The sequence below is a fragment of the Osmerus eperlanus genome, chromosome 12 (genome assembly GCF_963692335.1).
Source record: "Osmerus eperlanus chromosome 12, fOsmEpe2.1, whole genome shotgun sequence".
Lineage (NCBI taxonomy): Eukaryota > Metazoa > Chordata > Actinopteri > Osmeriformes > Osmeridae > Osmerus > Osmerus eperlanus.
In genome coordinates this window covers 451723-472985 of record NC_085029.1, presented here as the reverse complement: position 1 = coordinate 472985, position 21263 = coordinate 451723, and the positions used below count along the sequence as shown (strand labels likewise).

Here is a 21263-nt window from a genome sequence, read left to right as displayed (position 1 = left end):
GTCATTTCTCTTCCGACCACTGCAGATGTTTAGGTTTAGTGGCATTGTCTTTTTAAATGCAATGTGAGACAAAGCATGTACCATAAAGCAACTCAAAACAAAACAAAAATGTCAGTTATTGTGTGGTTTTTAGGAGCTTTATGGAATATTATTTTAGCCAATTGTATGTTCATGTTTACTGCTCAGAAACTGTGACTTTGCTGAAAACACTTGAAACTTGAACTCCCAGCCATCCAATCATTTATATAAAGCGATCTTGCAAAAACACAAAATATTATGAACCCTTGTGCTGCCTTCGGGTCACATGACCCAAAGGTTCATAACGAACCATCGTTGTGTTTACCCAATTTTACCCAATACAAAAACAAATAAAAATATTTTTTTCTTTTTACCTTTGCAATGTGGGGGCTCTGAGACAGCCCAACGGTTAAAAGAAAATGCTTTACTTTGTTTTTGTATGCGGTAAAGTTGTCGCAATACGACGGTGGGTCACAACGACTGATGGGTCAGAATGACCCGAAGATAACACAAGGGTTAAGCAACTCTCACCCTTGCAACATGTTATTCTGAACTTGACCATCAAAGATACATTATAGGAGAATTAGGACTAGTAACACAAGAACAGTGAATCCATTGTTCTAACTGCAACAGCCTTGTACCAGATGAAATGTGTCATTGACTATATTATTTAAGCATTTAATTTGTAACATTGTCTTTTCTCCCCAGGGACTAAACTTGGTGTAGCACTTGGATCGGTGAAACTTTGCCAAACACTGACTTCAAATTGTCAGACACTGATTTAAATTCAGTAAAATACGTTTTGTTCAAGAATGTTTTATTCATTTTTTCTGTTCCATAATTTTTTAGGACATGTACAGTCAGGTCCATAAATATTTGGACATTGACACAATTTTCATCATTTTGGCTCTGTATACCACCACAATGGATTTGAAATGAAACAATCAAGATGTGCTTTAACCCTTGTGCTGCCTTCGGGTCACATGACCCAAAGGTTCATAACGAACCACCGTTGTGTTTACCCAATTTTACCCAATACAAAAACAAATAAAAATTATTTTCTTTTAACCATTGCAATGTGAGGGGTCTGAGACAGCCCGACAGTTAAAAGAAAATGCTTCACTTTGTTTTTGTAGGAGGTAAATCTGTCGCAATACGACGGTGGGTCACAATGACTGATGGGTCAGAATGACCCGAAGATAACACAAGGGTTAAGTGCAGACTTTCATCTTTAATTTCAGGGTATTTACATCCAAATCAGGTGAACGGTGTAGGAATTACAACACATTTTATATGTGGCCCCCCCCTTTTTAAGGGACCAAAAATAATTGGACAAACTAACATAATCATAAATCTAATTGTCACTTTTAATACTTGGTTGCAAATCCTTTGCAGTCAATGACAGCCTGAAGTCTGGAACCCATAGACATCACCAGACGCTGGGTTTCGTCCCTGGTGATGCTCTGCCAGGCCTCTACTGCAACCGTCTTCAGTTCCTGCTTGTTCTTGGGGCATTTTCCCTTCAGTTTTGTCTTTAGCAAGTGAAATGCATGCTCAATTGGATTTAGGTCAGGTGATTGACTTGGCCATTGCAGAACATTCCACTTCTTTGCCTTAAAAAAACTCTTTGGTTGCTTTCGCAGTATGCTTCGGGTCATTGTCCATCTGCACTGTGAAGCGCCGTCCTATGAGTTCTGAAGCATTTGGTTGAATCTGAGCAGATAATATTGCCCGAAACACTTCAGAATTCATCCTACTGCTTTTGTCAGCAGTCACATCATCGATAAATACAAGGGAACCAGTTCCATTGGCAGCCATACATGCCCACGCCATAACACTACCTCCACCATGCTTCACTGATGAGGTGGTATGCTTTGGATCATGAGCAGTTCCTTCCCTTCTCCATACTCTTCTCTTCCCATCATTCTGGTACAAGTTGATCTTGGTCTCATCTGTCCATAGGATGTTGTTCCAGAACTGTACAGGCTCTTTTAGATGTTTTTTGGCAAACTCTAATCTGGTCTTCCTGTTTTTGAGACTCACCAATGGTTTACATCTTGTGGTGAACCCTCTGTATTTACTCTGGTGAAGTCTTCTCTTAATTGTTGACTTTGACACAGATACGCCTACCTCCTGGAGAGTGTTCTTGATCTGGCCAACTGTTGTGAAGGGGTTTTTCTTCACCAGGGAAAGAATTCTTCTGTCATCCACCACAGTTGTTTTCCGTGGTCTTCCGGGTCTTTTGGTGTTACTGAGCTCACCAGTGCGTTCTTTCTTTTTAAGAATTTAAGAATGTACAGTTGATTTGGCCACACCTAATGTTTTTGCTATCTCTCTGATTGGTTTGTTTTGATTTTTCAGCCTAACGATGGCTTGCTTCACTGATGGTGACAGCTCTTTGGACTTCATATTGAGAGTTGACAGCAACAGATTCCAAACACAAATACCATACTTGAAATGAACTCTAGACCTTTTATCTGCTCCTTGTCAATGAAATAACGAACTCCCTTTATGAGGGAATAACATACACCTGGCCATGGAACAGCTGAGCAGCCAATTGTCCAATTACTTTTGGTCCCTTAAAAAAGGGGGGGGGGCACATATCAAATGTGTTGTAATTCCTACACCGTTCACCTGATTTGGATGTAAATACCCTGAAATTAAAGCTGAAAGTCTGCACTTAAAGCACATCTTGGTTGTTTCATTTCAAATCCATTGTGGTGGTATACAGAGCCAAAATGATGAAAATTGTGTCAATGTCCAAATATTTATGGACCTGACTGTATGTGTAGAATTTTACATGATCTTGCTGTCTTTGATATGTCAGTCTGCTATTTTTTTCAGTTGCAGTGCAGATTTAATTGTTTAGTTTGAGTTAGTTCTTGTCAATTAAGTTTTAATTGGACCGTCTTTCACGTTGAGCAATCAGGCTTGACTCAGGTTATCACCAAACCCATCTGTTAAAAGAAAAACATTACTAACAGTAGACCAGACAAACTGTATTTAATCTACATATTATACATTGTGGTTTGTATCATACAGCACTGAAAATTAAATGAAAACTATAAACACCATGATAATGTAATAGTATGTTACCTTATGTGGGTAAGTACTAGGGCATTTCCAGTTGTACAAGTAATAATGGAGGTTTCTGTCTCCTCTGTGAAACTTGAGCTTCTCCAAGAAAGAGCTGTTGTCCATCACGTCTAAAGTAGTAAAGAGGTCAAACTCTTTCTTCAAGAAGAAGATAGAGGTAATTATAGCTAAGCATATTTGCATTTATTATTTTATTTCTATAATTTACGGGTTTAAAACCTAAACGCACTGATACAACATTCACACAAAATGCTTTAACAAAACACCCTTGTAAACAGAAAAAACACTTACAGTTTTGGCCAGAACCAGTGTGTCCTCTATAAGTTCAGGCAGGACAGTGTTTGTGCTGACACAGTAAAAGCAGTGGGCTACCCTCAGGAAACTGTGCACAGGATGGTTCATCACCTTGGAGGTGACTGTGTAGAAACTCACCAAGTCTGTCAGTGCTCCATCAGAACCCTGGAGGCAGAATACAGTTTATAGTCACAACAATGAACAACAAAGAAATAATCATGATTACCATTGACATCATTATCAGTTGCTTAGTTTCAAAGGTATTATTTTGTAATTACATATACGAGGCAATACCAAATATGAACAGTAGTAATTCTTGGCCAGTATTAATTTGTATTTATTTAATTTAACAAACTCCTTAAGTTTGCGGATGACACCACCCTCATTGGGCTCATCTCTGGTGGGGATGAGTCTGACTACAGGTGGGAAGCTGACAACCTGGTGACCTGGTGCAGCCAGAACAACTTGGAGCTAAACACTCTAAAGACAGTGGAGATGGTTCTGGACTCTGGAAAAACCCATCCCCACTCAGCCCCATCACCCTGTGCGACTCCCCAGTCAACACTGTGGAGTCCTTCCGCTTCCTGGGTACTATCCTCTCCCAGGACCTCAAGTGGGAACTGAACATCAGCTGTCGCACCAAGAAAGCACAACAGAGGATGTACTTCCTGCGGCAACTGAAGAAGTTCAACCTGCCAAAAACAATGATGGTGCACGTCTACACAGCATTGAGTCCATCCTCACCTCCTCCATCACCATCTGGTACGCTGCTGCCACTGCCAAGCAGCGTATCATCCGCACTGCTGAGAAGGTGATCGGCTGCAATCTGCCTACCCTCGAGGACCTGCACGCCTCTAGGACCTTGCGGCGAGCAAGGAAGATTGTTGCCAACTCCTCCCACCCTGGACACACAATGTTCCAGCCACTCCCCTCCGGTAGGAGGCTCCGGTCCAACAGGACCAAAACCTCACGCCACAAGAACCGTTTCTTTCCATCTGCAGCTGGTCTCATCAACAAGGCCCAGGTCCCCCAACTGACACTAACTCACTTATAAATTACTGAGCGTTACATTAACGCTCCTCTGGCACACAGCCTTACTGCACTCTTTTACTTCATATTTTATTTTATATTGTACAGTATTGTTAGTATTTTGTTGTAAATTTCTTACTTTTGTATATATTTAAGAACCACTTTTTAAGATTGTTTACTGTATGCACCTGTCCACCAAAGTAAATTCCTTGTTGTGTAAACTACTTGGCAATAAACTTTATTCTGATTCTGATATACACAGCCTGTTCAAAGCGATGTTGCACCTTTATGCCACCTCGCAGTTCTTTATAAACAGTACGAACACAGAACGGGGGGGTCGTTATTGCCCTGGCATTAAGGCAGGGGTTGTCACAGAGCTCAATCATGTCTGTGTGAAAGGGAGAGCCAGCATGGCGGGAATACACACTATAGCAACAACGCTGAAGTCACGCCTTTGATTCCAGAACGCTGGAATGCAATGGCGGCATTATTCCGTCTGTGTTTTGGTTCAGTGTAAACAAGCAGAGCTAAAGGGGGCTATTGAGACTGGGTTTCACAACCAATATATGTACAGTATAATGTAATTATAGATTACTATAACTTACTATTACTAGCAAATTGCTAAAAATAATAATTGCTGCAATTATTGATGTATCATTCTACAGCAATGCATGTCAAATGTTTAATGTCAGGTTCTTCTAACAACGTAAAAACATTTCAGACCCCTGTCCCATTATATCAGGTACTCTGACAGCAGCATCCTTATTTCTCCATCCCCACTGCAGTTTCTCCTCACCTCCACCAGGCAGTCATGCCCCATTACTGAGAAATAGCCTACTGTTGAACAGTATGACCTTGCTTATAATAATGTGGCACAGAGAAGGATACAAATTCTGACCTCTACCACATATGTGTCAATCACAGTCTCCCTTGGCATAAGCCAGTGCTCTACTTCCTCCAGGGACAAGATGGGGGCGAGGTGGGGCTGGGTGAGGTGCTTCTGGAGCATGGTGTGTACCCCTGCTATGTCATGTCTCATCATAGGCCGCAAACCTAAAGTTTTTGTAGCCTAAGATTAAATGATGAATAGAGAACAATAATATAGACAGATTAATTAATACAATAGATGTCAAGAATTGTGTAAAATAAAACCTGCTTAACCCTTGTGTTATCTTCGGGTCATTCTGACCCATCAGTCATTGTGACCCACCGTCGTATTGCGACAGATTTACCGCATACAAAGACAAAGTGAAGCATTTTCTTTTAACAGCTAGGCTGTCTCAGACCCCCCACATTGCAAAGGTTAAAAGAAAATTATTTTAATTTGTTTTTGTATTGGGTAAAATTGGGTAAACACAACGATGGTTCGTTATGAACCTTTGGGTCATGTGACCCGAAGGCAGCACGAGGGTTAAATACAAAGATTGGGATATTTTTCTATATCTAACCTATAGGTGTCACCATGCACTAACCTCAGGCAGGCGGTGGAGCTTCAGGGAGCGCTGGAGTGTCATATTCCTTCCCTGACTTGAGAGATCCAAATCCGTCAGCTTTCGAGGGTTAAGAGAGCGATGCCAGTATCTAACAGAGTAAAAAACACAATCTAGTACAGATGTTGTACTTAGTGTGTGTGGGTGTTGGTTAATGAAGCAGGTGGTCAATGTTCCTACTAGTTTAACCAGCTGTTTTAAATATGCATATGTGGTCGTGCATATGTTTATACCTCACCTGCAAGTCACTACAGGCTTGGGCAGCACCACACTGGTTGTGTAAACTGCCTGGTAGATGCCCTGCTGGTGGACCCGCCTGGTGATCTCTCTGATCAGAACTGGGGACATCCGTTTGGCACGCAATTTCTTATGAACACAGAGGAAGTTCACCTGCACCATCTTCTTCTCCCTAGAAAATACATAAATTCTTAACGACTACCTTTGGATGTAATTTGAGAGACAGATGTTTTTACAACCACTGTAAACATCCATGATGATATCCTTCAGATCTGGTGGACTACAACATCAGAATTAATATTTTCTGAGAAATTTCTGTAGTGTCGGACCTTTGACTGTACAAGGCTTCAAAAAGGTTTCTTATATACTAGTGTAATAATTGGACCAATACGCTGTTCCTATTGGTCCAGAAGACGTTCTCAAAAGTTAATAAATCCGTTTATATATATATATATAAACGGATTTATTAACTTTTGAGAAGTTACCTACTGAAAGTTCGCAGAGGTAAATAAACGTTTTTACGGACCTAGCAACAAGCGGTTGCCTTGGAGATGTAGCCATTGACCTTAACAACGTGGCATCTGCTCGGCAACAAAGTAACCTAAATTGCCTAAAAAAAAACTAAAACAACCAAATATGGTTGCGCCATATAGACAAGTTTATGAGCCGTTTCCGCTCTACTTCCTAAACTCCTCCCTTCGATGCAATTAACTTCCGTTCTGGCGGGCTGGGTTTGTTTTGCTAGCTAGCTCCGTTGTGCCGACAAAGCACTGATATCGCAGTGACAAAGAGGATATACAATTTACAACATGAAGAAAAGTGGTTCGGGAACGACGTGTGCGGTAGTTGGTTGCAAACACTCGAGAAAGCACCTGAACGAGTGGTTAGATAGAGTGCTACGACCACCAGTTTTAAAACCTAGAATCGCCTCTAGCCTGTTACAGTTATACTACAGTAGTACGCTTATTGTTTGTAGGCTATTCACATTTTGTTGGTGTTCCTTTGTCCTATTGTTGCAGTGGATTTAATAATTATACATTGATATGTGGATATAATAATTCAAACCTTTCAAAGTGCCAATACACACATCTGTAAAAGCCCGGCATGAGGTGTGTAGCCAACCGCTTGTTTAAAGCAGTCATAACCGGGTTCATAGGAAGAATAGATAGATAAGTAGGCACTTCAGGCAGTGACAAGCCACTTAAATAAGGATAACAGTGTACTGCCTGTCTTGTCCTTCTGAAGTTGTTAAATTGAATAGGCTGAACATCAACATGTAACATCAATAGCCTAGAAATTCCAAACGAATTAACGCTAGCTTTCAATGTTATGTATACCTAGGCTACTTGGACCGTGTCCTGGCAATAAATAAAGAACATTATGCTACATGTTTTGCCAGGATAACTGGCAAGACCATTGAATGTTCATGATGTTCCTGTATGTTTATTCCTTTGACTGGGTACAACAACGCGATCAGTCAACCGACTATAAATGTTTTTATTGTCGGGCTACGAATTTATAGAACAACTTCTGTCTGATACGTGTGGCATCCTTTAGCCAAATAATTAGCCTACATTTTGCTGAGGGATTGAAGAGCTAGACAACAAATGTTCTAATGAATCACCGACTAAAGTCATCTTCTGACATTGCCTTTGCTCCATGTTAAAAGCTACAAAATGATGGACTGGCAAAAGCTTTATAACTATAAATCTACTCTAAAATGTACTTAAAAGTATGGCGACGACGTTGGCAACTTATCCAGTAGTAAATGTCAAACGACAAGTATGTCAAAGTAGTAGAACCGTGATCCCAAGCTAGCATCAACATCGCTGTGTTTACACCGGCAGACGCTTTGCAAACCACTTCCGGCGGAAATGAAATGCATTTGTGTAGAGTTATGGCGGAGTTATGGCGGCCCCCTGGCGAGTAAACTTGTCTATACGCAAACGCCGCAATCGCTTCCCGTTTTAAAGAAGTATCTGAAGCAGACAGAAGACGAATTGATGTTGTTGATATGTTGCCTTGGAGATGTAGTGACGTCACCAGTGCAAGTGCAGCTGATTGCTCTGTAGTGATGGGCATTCCTAGCCTGACGTTGTCATACTCATAATTCTAGTCAGAATATGAGTCTGAGAACTCTCCGTTGGGCTGTGACTATGGGGCGTGTTTCAAACGAACCTGGAAAACAAATGCCTCTTCGCTCAATTGGATAGATCTACAACCAATCAGAGCAACGTAGTATGTTAACTTTTACCGAATCCCGTAGGAAGGACGGCAAAAACATATTTTCCATCGACAAATGCCTTGATTGCGTTTCTCTGTTCCTCTTTCAAAATTAATGCGCTGTCGATGTCTTCTAAAACAGACTCGATGGCAGAATCATAACATCCCAGATCTCCAGCGGTAGCCATGTTTGTTCAAAACGAATTCAACTTAACCCTTGTGTTCTCTTCGGGTCATTCTGACCCATCAGTCATTGTTACCCACCGTCGTATTGTGACAACTTTACCGCATACAAAAACAAAGTGAAGCATTTTCTTTTAACCGTCAGGCTGTCTCAGACCCTCCACATTGCGAAGGTTAAAAGAAAATGATTTTTATTTGTTTTTGTATTGGGTAAAATTGGGTAAACACAACGATGGTTCGTTATGAACCTTTGGGTCATGTGACCCGAAGGCAGCACAAGGGTTAAGCGCTCTTTTGTGACGTGGGTGATTACGTTACTGTTGATCATCTGTCCATCATCGTATAAAGCCCGCCCTGGCAATTTCATTGGTCCGCCCAGATTCTGGTTTTCTGTAGTTGTCCCCAATACGAGACCCTCCAGACCCAACTTCCCAACAACATTTTTTTGTGGGCGGGACGAAGTTGGGCTGGCAGCCAGGCTAGGGCATTCCGGCTCTTTTTCGTGAGCCGGCTCGTATGGCTCAGCTCACTAAAAAGAGACGGCTCTTTTGGCTCCCGAACGGCTCTTTAAAAAATACATGTTTTAACTATGAATTTGACTATGATAGGTGTGAAAACAATTTGAATTAAATTATGAAATGAAATCATACTCGACCGTAACCACATATCTTTAAAAATGCATTGATTTGTCATGGCTCTCCTCCGAGTTTTGACTACTCTCTGACTGTGTGTGAGTTGGCTCGGCCCTCCCTCATGCAGGATTGACAGGAACAGAATGTGAGGATGATCGTGTGCGCCTTTAAGCCTACAAGTATTTTTTTGTTCTTTGAATTAGTCAATTATTTTAAATACAATTAAAATTCATTATTTCATAATCATTTAGTTTTTATAGGCTGTATTAATCTATTAAAAATAGAGTCGGCTCTTCAGATATGCAAGCCAGCTCCCGACATTCACCTTCAAGAGCCGGCTCTTAGAGCCGGATCGTTCGCGAACGACCCATCACTATTGCTCTGACAACATGGCGTCTGCTCCAGATTCGACGTGTTTGATTTGGGATCTTCCCACGTATTGTTGTAGTATATAAGAAACCAAATGTTTACTCCTCGACAGGTCAGCAAACGCTTTGTCGCCTCGATTTGTTAAAACGATTTGTTTGTAAACCTCGACCTATGGTCTCGGTTAACAAACGTTTTAACAAATCTCGGTTTACAAAGACTTTTGCAGACCTGTCGAGGAGTAAACATTTGCTGTTTACTGTTATTTCATACACTATTACCAAACAATCCCATTAGCTGTGTTTACTGTCAAATTATTCATAAAAAGTGTCACATAACTTACGTATCATACGTCCTAATATTAGAAGGGACCGCAGCAACAAAGCCAACTAGCTTCTGATTGGTGTTCCCTCTCACTCCACAGTGCCATTGGGGCTGCCAGCCAGGAGGACACAGGGCCCTGTGGCACAGACAGTGAAGGAAGGGAAAGAGTCAGATCTGCTCAAAAACTTTAGTCATTAAAACCTACAAAGTGTTACATTCTACACTTGACTACTTACCATGAAAGGTATTCAGGAGAGAAGTCACAACTGAGGGTATTGTCATCGTTCTCCATATAGTTTGAATTAAGGAACTTGCACAGCTCATTCATCTTTCACAGAGAATTAAATGGGAAGAGAGAAAGAAATGGACAGAGTGAAAGATACATACATTTTTTGCAGAATGTCTAATTGATGCTTTGCTCAAACAGTAAAAACAACTCCATACGAATGACACATTATAATGTATCTTACTAGTGCACAGTGCCCGTGATGCAGTTGGTGCTTAAGATGTCAGTGAAACACACAAATACAGATACAGTTCTTCTCAGTGGCTTTGGTACCTTTATTTCTCAGATAAGAAATTGAAATACTCTGTCATCTCTGAAGTACTTCAACCTCATCTATTCTAGTCACTTATGCACATCATAAAAGCAATTTTGCATTATTTTAAACAAATTGCCAATGCTCTAGTTAGTACCTTCATGCAAATGATAATGTAGTCTTCTTTTGTCTTGTTACATTATCAATTGCTTATGTTATGTTGATCAAAATGCATTATATTGGTTCCCTGTTAAATTGTCTTACTTCTGTTAAATTGTCTTACTTCTAAATGACGAAACAGAATTTCCCTTACTGCGCTTTGTTTCATTGCAAAGGCATTTGTTAATCGCATTAGTTCAATTGTGGTAGGCTATTTAGGCAGTTTTGACATCAGGAAACATGTTAATTTATGTAACAAAATTCACTGATCTACACTGAAAGTGTATCCACTTTATATTGTCGTTCTGTTAGCTAGCCAGCACTTTTGAAAGCAGCAGAATATCGGTTGTAAAAGCAAATTCGCTTTTAAATAACGAAACAGAATTTCCCTATTTCCCATATGCCTTTGTTACATTTACATTTATTCATTTTGCAGACGCTTTTATCCAAAGCGACTTCCAAGAGAGAGCTTTACAAAGTGCATAGGTCACTGATCATAACAACGAGATAGCCACAAAACATTGCGAGTAGCCAAAACATGAAGCACACATTGTGAACAACCAAAATAAGTGCCAAAGGGAAGAACCATAAGAGCATGTAGTTAAACAAGTTACAATTAAACAACATGAGCTGCTATAAGTGCAAGTGTACCTGTGGAAAAAAAAGCAAGCAACAATAATAAAACAATATATCACAGCGAGTACAAAAATTTAAGTCAGTTACCACTAACCACAAGAGCAACAAGTCTCTAAGCAAGAGTCATTGTGATCCTTGAGGAAACTAACATCGGGTCAAGCGAACCATTCCTAAGTACCGTTGTACTCCCGGAACAAGTGCGTCTTGAGCCTTTTCTTGAAGGTGGAGAGACAGTCGGTGTCTCTGATGGAAGTGGGGAGTTGATTCCACCACTGGGGGGCCAGACAGGAGAAGAGCTTGTGTTGGGACCGGGCGGTCTTGAACGGTGGGACCACCAGGCGGTTGTCTGAAGAAGACCGTAGGTGACGGGTGGGGGTGTAGGGCTGCAGGAGAGACTTGATGTAGACGGGTGCAGTCCCGTTCACTGCTCGGAAGGTCAATACCAGGGTCTTGAATCTGATACGGGCCATGATAGGTAGCCAGTGGAGAGAGATGAGGAGCGGGGTAACATGGGAGCGTCTGGGTAGATTGTAGACCAGGCGGGCCGCTGCGTTCTGAATCCTCTGAAGAGGGCGGGTTGCACATGCTGGGAGACCAGCGAGCAGCGAGTTGCAATAGTCCAACTTGGAGAGGACAAGTGCTTGGACTAGCAGCTGGGTGGAGTGCTCAGACAGGTATCTCCTGATCTTCCGGATGTTGTAGAGGGTGAATCTACACGACCGGGAGACCGCAGCAATGTGGGCCGTGAGGGAGAGCTCGTCGTTCATGTCGACATTTTTACAACTGATATTTCTGTATATTTTATATAAAAATGCCTACTTATTATTTATAAAGATTACATAGACTTTAAAGATTTTTTTTTGCTGCTCATTTACAACTCAAAATACGAGTGAAGTGTAGAATAAAATAGATGTCTTCTCATTTCCCCTGCAAGAGGCAGCCTCATAGCTGAATCAACGAATACATTTGGCAGACCTGTGTAAATTGACCTAATCTCTATGACTTAAACGTCCTTTTAAGTTTTTCCCTTATCGTGATATTTTCAGGCATTTAGCCTACTCATTGCATTCATTCATAATAAAGAACCCCCTTTGAAGATTATTCTAAGACGTTACCGGAAGTAGAAGATGGAATCGCGATTCAAACAGTACCATCTGCTAACTGAAAATATGCCCCCCGAAACGTAAATAAGCTTGACATTTATTTAGTGGAAAATCGCTCATTCATAAAAAGCTCACTGGTAGCGATCATTGTCAGTAACAACGCAAAATGCGATATAGCCCTGTGTGGAGAAGCTGCCCCGGTAAATTGTACTACTACGGTACAGTACTAGTGTACTGTACTGTACACTACTGTACTGCTGTGTTCGTCTTGGTAGCGATTGCGTTGGTTGGATTGGATTTAACGTTCCGTTGTACGGTTTAGGCTGAAATTAATTATTTTCATGAACAGATTGACAAAGTTTAGGCTGTGGCAATGAAGTTCAGGTTAGTAGTTAGATAGACTTTTGATTTAAGTAAGGGGAGTGCCGAACATGTTCTGTCGCCGTTTGACTTCTTAACCCGTTAAGGAGTAGCGTCACACATATGTGATCGTTCGAAAGCGGGCCCCACAGAGTACCGTCACACGTGTGATTCTGAACATTCCAACCGACTATTTTCCGATAGACAAAAACTATATGAAAAACGCTATCCGTTTTGGAAAAATAACTCACTCTGGTGGAAGCGTCGGTAATATTTAGAACTCACTCCTTAAAAGACAGCTGTGTACAGTAGTTAGATGTTTTTGTAGTGTCTCGCGTAGGCTACAGCGTTGCAGTGAGCTACACTGGTTTGAAACCACAGGTAATGATAATTTCACCCACAAATCGTTTACTTGTAATCTAATGTCATAATAAATCCTACAACGAAAATGTATTTGTGAGGAATGTTTATTTTAACGATTGAAAACAAATGCATCATAGACCACTGTAGTATGTGTTGCCCGGACAACAGAGGCTAATGTCATGATGCTAATACTTCAGTGAAATAGTAGACTACTGTTTCCGAAAGTAGATGTACTTCCTTAATAATATCAGCTTATATTGTACATTACACATCACAATTGTGTGTCATATCACAAAGTAAAATTAGTAAATAGTTATCACCCTGGCCTCTTTGCTTGTGGCGTTTCTGCAGCTGCCTTGCAGTAAAGCAGTTAGCTTAGCTATCTCCCAGAAGTTAACGAGCTGCTAAACTAATGTTCTGCTAGAGGTAGTCACGCAAGTTTTCGTGACGTTAGTGACGTAAGGAGCGTCATTGACTGTGGCTAGCAAGTTAGCCACCGTTAGCTTCACTTTTCGCCACAAAAACTTAATTTCTACTTAAACCGTGCAACGGAACGTAAATCCCAATAGAAGCAACTCAATCGCTACCAAGACGAAACTTTTGGCACCTAGGTTGTCTATGTAGGCCAAATATTGACTGAGTTTTAGGGGCGCGAAAATAAACAATAACTAAAAAAGGCTGTTCCTGCGAAACAGCAGTGAGAATGCTGAAAACCTGAATGGGGATAGCTGACCATGCTAAAAAAGCTGAAAATAGTGAACATTTAGTAGAAAGTTATAAGCTGAAGCTTCAAAGCAACCGAAAGGTATTTTTGAAAGGGGCTGGAGCAGCATTCCAACAATGATTTGAAAGGATTTACCATTACTTTTAAAGGGAGAATAATTTGCACAAAAACCTTAATATTTTAAAAAGTATAAAAGTGAGAAATGAGAAAATACCCGCAAGCTGAAAGCTGAAATGAATTTCAAAAATGTGTGAGTCACACAAAAGAGGCAGTGTGGAAGCTGAACTGCATCATCTAACAAAGAGCTAAAATAGCCTACAATGCGGGAGAAGCTGAAAGCTGAACTGTTAACAGAAGAAGTAGGCTAGCTAGTCGTAACAAGAATATTATCGTTTTAACAGCTGAAATTATAGTTGGGATAGTAATAGCAGTAGCAGATGTAGCCTACCATTGAGTGCGTTTACTCGGCTTTCTTAGTAGGATTCAATGTGTTGATGGAATGAAACATATAGCAGTAGGGCCGATACAGGAAGACACGGCGACACTTTGTTGCAGAAGGATGATGGTGCAAGTTTTGTCCGTGGAGCATGTAATGTTCATGATTTATAACATGTGATGTTAGAATTGTTAGAATATCTCCACATGTGATGTGTCTCAGTTTGTAAGGAGACATTGTTTTATTTCGTCCACAAGAGGGCGTTTTAGTTTGGTTTGTGGTGTTGAGACTGCAGAAGCAGCGGGAGAGGAAAATAGATATGGCGGTGTTAGCATGAGACGCAAACTATTGTAACCGAGACATATATTTACTAAAGTATATAAAAGCAATTTTACCGTGCCTGAGATTTATTGAAACATTACAGAGCATACAACGATTAATAAAAAAGAATCATGTAGACGCGTTTATTGAGTAATCGCATAACTAACTAGAGAGGGTACAATTTCTGGGGAAATTGTAGGGTGTGCTTGCTTTCGTCGGTTGCACAGGGGTCCGTTTTTGAATGACATTTTTACAACTGATATTTCTGTATATTTTATATAAAAATGCATACTTATTATTTATAAAGATTACATAGATTTAAAAGCTTTTTTTTGCTGCTCATTTACAACTGAAAATACGAGTGAAGTGTAGAATGAAATAGATGTCTTCTCATTTCCCCTGCAAGAGGCAGCCTCATCGTTGAATCAAAACGAATACATTTGGCAGACCGGTGTAAAAATTGACCTAATCTCTATGACTTAAACGTCATTTTAAGTTTTTCCCTTCTCATGATATTTTCAGGCATTTAGCGTACTCATTGCATTCATTCATTAATAAAGAACCCCCTTTGAAGATTATTCTACGACGTTACCCGGCAGTAGAAGATGGAATCGCGATTCAAACAGTACCATCTGCTAACTGAAAATATGCCCCCCAAAACGTAAATAAGCTTGACATTTATTTATTGGAAAATCGCTCATTCATAAAAAGCTCACTGGTAGCGATCATTGTCAGTAACAACGCAAAATGCGATATAGCCCTGTGTGGAGAAGCTGCCCCGGTAAATTGTACTACTACAGTACAGTACAGTAGACTACTGCTGTGTTCGTCTTGGTAGCGATTGCGTTGGTTGAATTGGATTTAACGTTCCGTTGTACGGTTTAGGCTGAAATTAATTATTTTCATGAACAGATTGACAACGTTTAGGCTGTGGCAATGAAGTTCAGATTAGTAGTTAGATAGACTTTTGATTTAAGTAAGGGGAGTGCCGAACATGTTCTGTCGCCGTTTGACTTCCTAAACAGCTGTGTACTGTAGATGTTTTTGTAGTGTGTCTCGCGTAGCTACAGCGTTGCAGTGAGCTACACTGGTTTGAAACCACAGGTAATGGTAATTTCACCAACAAATCGTTTACTAATGTCAGAATAAATCCTACAACAAAAATGTATATGTGAGGAATGTTTATTTTAACGATTGAAAACAGATACATCATAGACCACTGTAGTATGTGTTGCCCGGGCAACACAGGCTAATGTCATGATGCTAATACTTCAGTGAAATAGTAGACTACTGTTTCCGAAAGTAGATGTACTTCCTTAATAATATCAGCTTATATTGTACATTACACATCACAATTGTGTGTCATATCACAAAGTAAAATGAGTAAATAGTTATCACCCTGGCCTCTTTGCTTGTGGCGTTTCGGAGTAAAGCTATAGTTAGCCTAGCTATCCCCCAAGTTAACAGATGCGAAATGAATGTTCTGCCAAAGGTAGTCACGCGTGTTTTCGTGACGTTAGTGACGTAGTGACGTTAGTAACGTCAGTGACTGTGGCTAGCAAATTAGCCACCGTTAGCTTCACTTTTCGCCACAAAAACTTAACTTGAGCCTAAACCATGCAACGGAACGTAAATTCCAATAGAAGCAACTCAATCGCTACCAAGACGAAACTTTTGACACCTATGTTGCCTATGTAGGCCAAATATTGACTGAGTTTTAGGGGGGCAAAAAGAAATAATAATAATAATATATATGTGAGAGAACAAAGGTTGTGCCCTTGCCGAAGGCAAAGCACACCCAATTACACATGTAAACGGAGTAATCGTATTATTGGCATAAACCGACAATTGCTAGTAATCGGGTTTCTCATGGTCAAGTAAACGCACCAATCACCTGTGTGAGAGACTGAGTGGTGCGTGTCTGTCGTTGCCACGGTGATGGTGCAGCTATGATTGCTAACGCACTGAGGTTAGAGAATAACAGAAATGTAGCTAGAATCCACACCTCAAACAAGTTAACCTAGACGCAAAACTGTACGTCCAATCCAAAAAATAAGGATATTTTCCGAGACCCAAGACTGCTGAAACCAGAGATATTCTTTATATGTCTGTGCAGTCAGAAATACGACTCTACCTGCAGTTTCAAAAACGTGTTCCTTCTGCTTTCTCTCACGATTTTGTCACCAGATTTGAATTGGTCTCTATGGGGCGAGAGTTGGACTTTGTCTCGCTTTCGTGGGGCTCTGAACAAATGTGTACGTCTGTTGGATTCAACAGACAACTGTCTACGACCAGCACAAAATTAGCTATCTATTGATCCAAAAACGAAGCATGAAGAGCGAAAATTGTGGCAATGCTGGCAAACTAGAAATATTTTTTCAACGACATCCGAAGCTCCACTCCACTCTAAGCGTTTCAGTCTGCACTCTAGGCTTTCACGAACACACCCATGTAAATCTCAGAAACGGTTTGAAAAAGTAATGAAACATAATCAGTGATATTGAAAAAAGTTGAATAGATATCAAAAAGCTGAATTATTTAAAAATAGTTTAGGGTTTTGTCAACATTTTAAAGTTTAAATGGTGGCTCTAGTTGAAAGATTGAGGAAGAAGAAGGATTTGGAAGTTGAAGAAGTTTGAGAGGATTTGAAAGAAAACTCCATTGGAAACCCATGTAAAAAATATTATGAATATTGATTTATATTAATTCAAGCATAAGAGGTACAAAGCTGAAAAGTCATAGCACCCATGGCCTGAAACTTCTGAATTGTTTGATAGCTGAACGGTTTTAATAGCTGAAGATTTGAAGGCGCTGAAAGGTGCCACGGAAGAAATAGAAGAAAAATAAGTTGATTAAAGATTCAAAGAAAAATACTTGGAATTCTGAAGCAGCATTCCAACAATAAAGAGAAACAGGAAAACAATAGTGAGAATGCTTAACAGCATTCTCACAATAATAATAAATATATATGTGAGAGGACAAAGGTTGTGCCCTTGCCGAAGGCAAAGCACACCCAATAAACATTCTACCCAGGAGGAGAGCAGTGTCACTTACCACTGCAGGGCGAGACAGAGCCAGGGAATCCCAGAGGAAACCCTTTGGTAAAGAATAAGGCTCCTCACGAAAGATAGTCTTATCTTCCTCTATAGGACCATGGGAGGTCACATCCTCGCCTGGGGAGAGAAAACAACCGAGAAAAGTGAGCGGCAGGAGTGATGAAAGTAAAGGAAGGCAGACAAAGAGTAGGAGAGAGATGTTTTCACCCTTTTATCTCTGTCTCAACATCCTATTTAGCACTCCACAGCCCTAAACACGTATTGTGGATTAGGTTTGTTCCATACTTAGTTTTGGGACAGGCTGTGTGTCCCAGAATAGATATGTGTGTTTGCTGGCCTCCTCCAGTGTCTTAGGGAGTCCCCCACCCAGGGAGAAGAGGTGCAGGGCCCTCTGGATCTCCTGTTGCTTCTCCTCTGGGAGAGCATCTAGCTGCAGGAGGTGGGAGAGAGACAAGACGCTGATGACCCACACAACCACTGGAACAGGCTCCATATACATTGAGGGAGTGTTGTGTTGTAGGAACAGTTATTTCTTAAATTTGTTCTTAAGAAAGTTCCTAAGAAAAGTCTACGTGTTATTCATGACGTGTTCCTAAACATCAGAATTGTTCGCAGGTGTGGTCTTAGAATGATGAATCCCAATATGTCGTAAATTGAAAGCTCGTGCCCCATTGCTCCTATTTAGCATAGGTAAACGCCCAGTTAATTCCCATAAAAGGGCATGAGATGGCATGGCCGTGTGCAAACTCAGAGAAATGTCGAAAAGACGTCGTAAAGATGGTGGAAGCCTCGATTCCAAAAGAAAGAAAAACTTTAGTAATTCTGAAGTGGAGGTACTGCTGCAAGAAGTTAGCGACAAACGACACATCATATTTAGCGTCAGCGGTGGATATAAATAAAACAGATGCATGGAATGCAATTACTTATGCAGTGAACGCTGTATCTGGAGAAGGGCGCAGAACTTATGAAGTGAAAAATAAATGGTTTGATCTGAAATCTGAGGGAAAAAAAACATATTTCAAAAAATAGAAGACAGATGACTGTTACAAATATCCATGAGGACTGCTCTTGGTAGCCTAAAGCATCCCAACAGGTACTCGTCACTCTGCAAATAAATCGGTATGGTCACGGAAGATGTGTTCCCTCCTCAGGGCACGATCAGTAAAATTTTGCAGCAGCAAAAAATACACCATTGTGTGGCGTAGTCCTAGTGTGCGGAATAGGCCTACTTTGGGCCTATAAATACCGTGATAAGTCACTTATTATTGGATGGCAAGGTTCCCCGTTAACATAATTGATGTGAATTGAAGGCAAAGCAAGGCTAGTTTATTTATATAGGCCTAGCACAATGCATACACAATGGCAATTTAAAGTGCTTTACAAATGAGCAGAAGTGTAAGTGTAGTGTTTATTTATTAAAAAAAACAAAAATTAAGTAATTAATTATGTGTAAAGTAATTAAAATTATTAGTTGCAAAATTATAAAGGAGAGAAATATTCTATTTTAAATTAGAACGGGCGAAAACGATATAATTACTTATTTTGCGCAAACATGTCAGCTCTCAATTGTGTGTAAGAGTGCTCTTGGGTGTGCGTAAATTCTGTTCTTACCTAAGAACAAATCCCAAATTAAAAAACATTGGTGAATGCCAGATACTTCGTTAAAACTGCGTAAGTGGGGTTTAAGAACAGATTTGTTCTTAAGAACATTTGGTGAATGAGGCCCATTATTCTTAAAATATATGTATCCTCAAAGCATCTAAGCAGATTTTTACAGCACACAGACTGTAGATTACAGACTCACTGTAAACTGGCCTTCTACACACCATAGCAAAAGGGTCTCTGTCTCCATCAGGTCTCCAGGGGTCCTCTTTAACATTCTTCGGTTTCTTTTTTCTAGAAGTCTTGATGTCCTTGTCCTCGCCACGCTTCTCACTATGTGAAAACAATCAACAAGATGACAAACATTTCTATAGAATATATTGGTATAAATAAACAAGTAAGGATAGAGAAAACATACAGAATGTTTGAGTCAGCCATGGTAAGCAGAGACTTACTAAAGAAAAACTCCAACTGTCTTCTGCATGACACTTGTGATTATTTGTGGGGGTCTTTATCTTGCAGTGAAAGGAGGCGAGGAGCCGCCTTTGCACCTACACACCCGAACCTACCACTCCCCACTCATAACGGAAAACAATGCTTACTACTTACTTCAACTGGCTCTGTAATGGGGAAATGCTGATCTGAGGTCCATTCATTTTATGTTTTTTTTTTTTCTGTTCTGTTTTTTTGGTGTGCTTTTGGTCCTTCATAAACATTGTTTTTAACTGTTTACTTATTTGTAGTATGCACTAATCTTCATGACATGATAATCTTAATCAGAAGTTACCTATCACAAACCATTTGACATTACAGTATTAGGCTGTGCAAGCTTACCAGGCTGTGTCATCGTTTTGTAATGATGTGATAGCTAAATATAACATATTTGCATTTGTTAGTTGGTGTCATAATATTTCTTTTTGTCCTTTTTAGTCTTAATTCAAAGGGTTAGTGTAATTCACACTAAAGTTATAGGTTTGGATTCTTACACAAGAAAGCATACAATTACAGAGGTTAAATATTCAATTTTACTTATCTAATCATTTACTCAGTCACCAATCTCCCAATCTGCAAATTCTCCTCCGATTGATATTCATAACACTTTACACTGGGACCCACAATTGTTCTGGATAATACAGTACATTACATTTGATTAATTAAGCTGATGCTGTATGCAAAGTGACATACAAATAGCGCATACAAATAGTGCATATAGAAAGTACAGCAGAAGATCAATGATCAGAAGTGCGTGGCTCTAACAGTATTTCGGTGGTTAGAGTCTAGGAATGGTCTGTATTTACCAGGCACAGTGCAACAACTCAACCACAGTGGAACAGTAAAATATCCCCAAAATATTAAATAGTACAGAGTTAACAGCAGCATCATATCTAGTGCAACATCATAAACAATTTTGTGGGTGAAGTCTGTTGCAAAACAGGATCTCATACAACATGCAGAAAAAGATCCATAAACAGACTGCACCTACAAAGATGTTTACGGCAACATTTGACATTAAGGTTACATTAACTACCATGTAGTTACACTTCAGTAGAGTTTAGCCGTTCTTAAGTTATTACTCAACTGAAACTTGGTATGGAGAAGCTTGGGCTTTCAGGGGTAAGTGGTGATAACATTGATGTAGTTTTATTGACACAACCTTCAACTGCCTCTTTACAACATCTATTTACCCCTTACACCCATCCCCTCTTCCCCCATATTATTCCTCCTAAAAAAAGAAATTGCTATGGACCTACAATGTTTTTACTATATGTATTGTTATAAATTATCTGATGGTTAATGAAAGTTCATTAAACAGGGTTGCCTTGTTTATGATAATTTAAACCTTGTTTTAAGTCATAATCCCTAGTTTTAATTCTCACGCATGGTTAAATGAATTAATCCTAGTCTGGATTCTGACAAATCTTTGCCAAAGCATTATTGGGTGTGCTCAAGCCTTCGGCGAGCACAACCATTGTTCTCTCTCATATATATAAAGGTTTGTCTTGTTAGCGATTGCGTTGCTTGTATTGGGATTTACGTTCCGTTGCACGGTTTTAGGAGCTTACAACGTTTTT

The 21263-nt window shown here is 40.1% G+C and overlaps 2 protein-coding genes across 5 annotated transcripts in view; one reads left to right on the top strand and one right to left on the bottom strand.

Annotated features, from left to right (window-relative positions):
* The window catches only part of LOC134031502 (sperm axonemal maintenance protein CFAP97D1-like), a 63611-nt gene that overhangs the window by 15458 nt on the left and 26890 nt on the right, over positions 1-21263 (top strand). The window contains exon 6 of one of the 2 annotated variants that reach the window (XM_062475151.1): positions 727-1266. The exons of the other annotated variant lie outside the window; for it this stretch is intronic. Coding sequence (XP_062331135.1) covers positions 727-744 — 18 coding nt within the window. The 3' untranslated portion in view covers positions 745-1266. Of the gene's footprint in view, positions 1-726; positions 1267-21263 lie in introns of those variants that run through there. 2 annotated transcript variants of the gene reach the window in all.
* On the bottom strand, positions 2806-19699 carry LOC134031495 (glycylpeptide N-tetradecanoyltransferase 1-like). 3 transcript variants are annotated; one of them, XM_062475139.1, is made up of 12 exons: positions 19647-19699; positions 19416-19524; positions 17875-18019; positions 17588-17706; positions 10129-10220; positions 9912-10028; positions 6166-6336; positions 5910-6018; positions 5336-5506; positions 3406-3573; positions 3115-3252; positions 2806-2975 (listed from the first exon to the last, which is right to left on the bottom strand). In XM_062475139.1, exons 1-12 carry the CDS (start codon positions 19673-19675, stop codon positions 2955-2957), a joined length of 1389 nt encoding a protein of 462 aa, XP_062331123.1. In that variant the 5' UTR covers positions 19676-19699; the 3' UTR covers positions 2806-2954. The 3 variants fall into 3 exon arrangements, with proteins under 3 accessions (XP_062331123.1, XP_062331122.1, XP_062331124.1); XM_062475138.1 differs by lacking the exon at positions 2806-2975 and having other exon boundaries at positions 3070-3252; XM_062475140.1 differs by lacking the exons at positions 2806-2975; positions 5336-5506 and having other exon boundaries at positions 3070-3252.

What these genes read in the sequence shown, in the direction of transcription:
- LOC134031495 (XM_062475138.1), bottom strand. Translation starts at nt 19,675, where the DNA reads ATGCAGAAGACAGTTGGAGTTTTTCTTTA. An exon ending in ACAGCCTGTCCCAAAACTAA is followed by an intron (nt 17,707 to 17,874) that starts GTATGGAACAAA and finishes TTCTCTCCCCAG; the next exon opens with GCGAGGATGTGACCTCCCAT. An exon ending in AAGCCTGTAGTGACTTGCAG is followed by an intron (nt 6,019 to 6,165) that starts GTGAGGTATAAA and finishes TTACTCTGTTAG; the next exon opens with ATACTGGCATCGCTCTCTTA.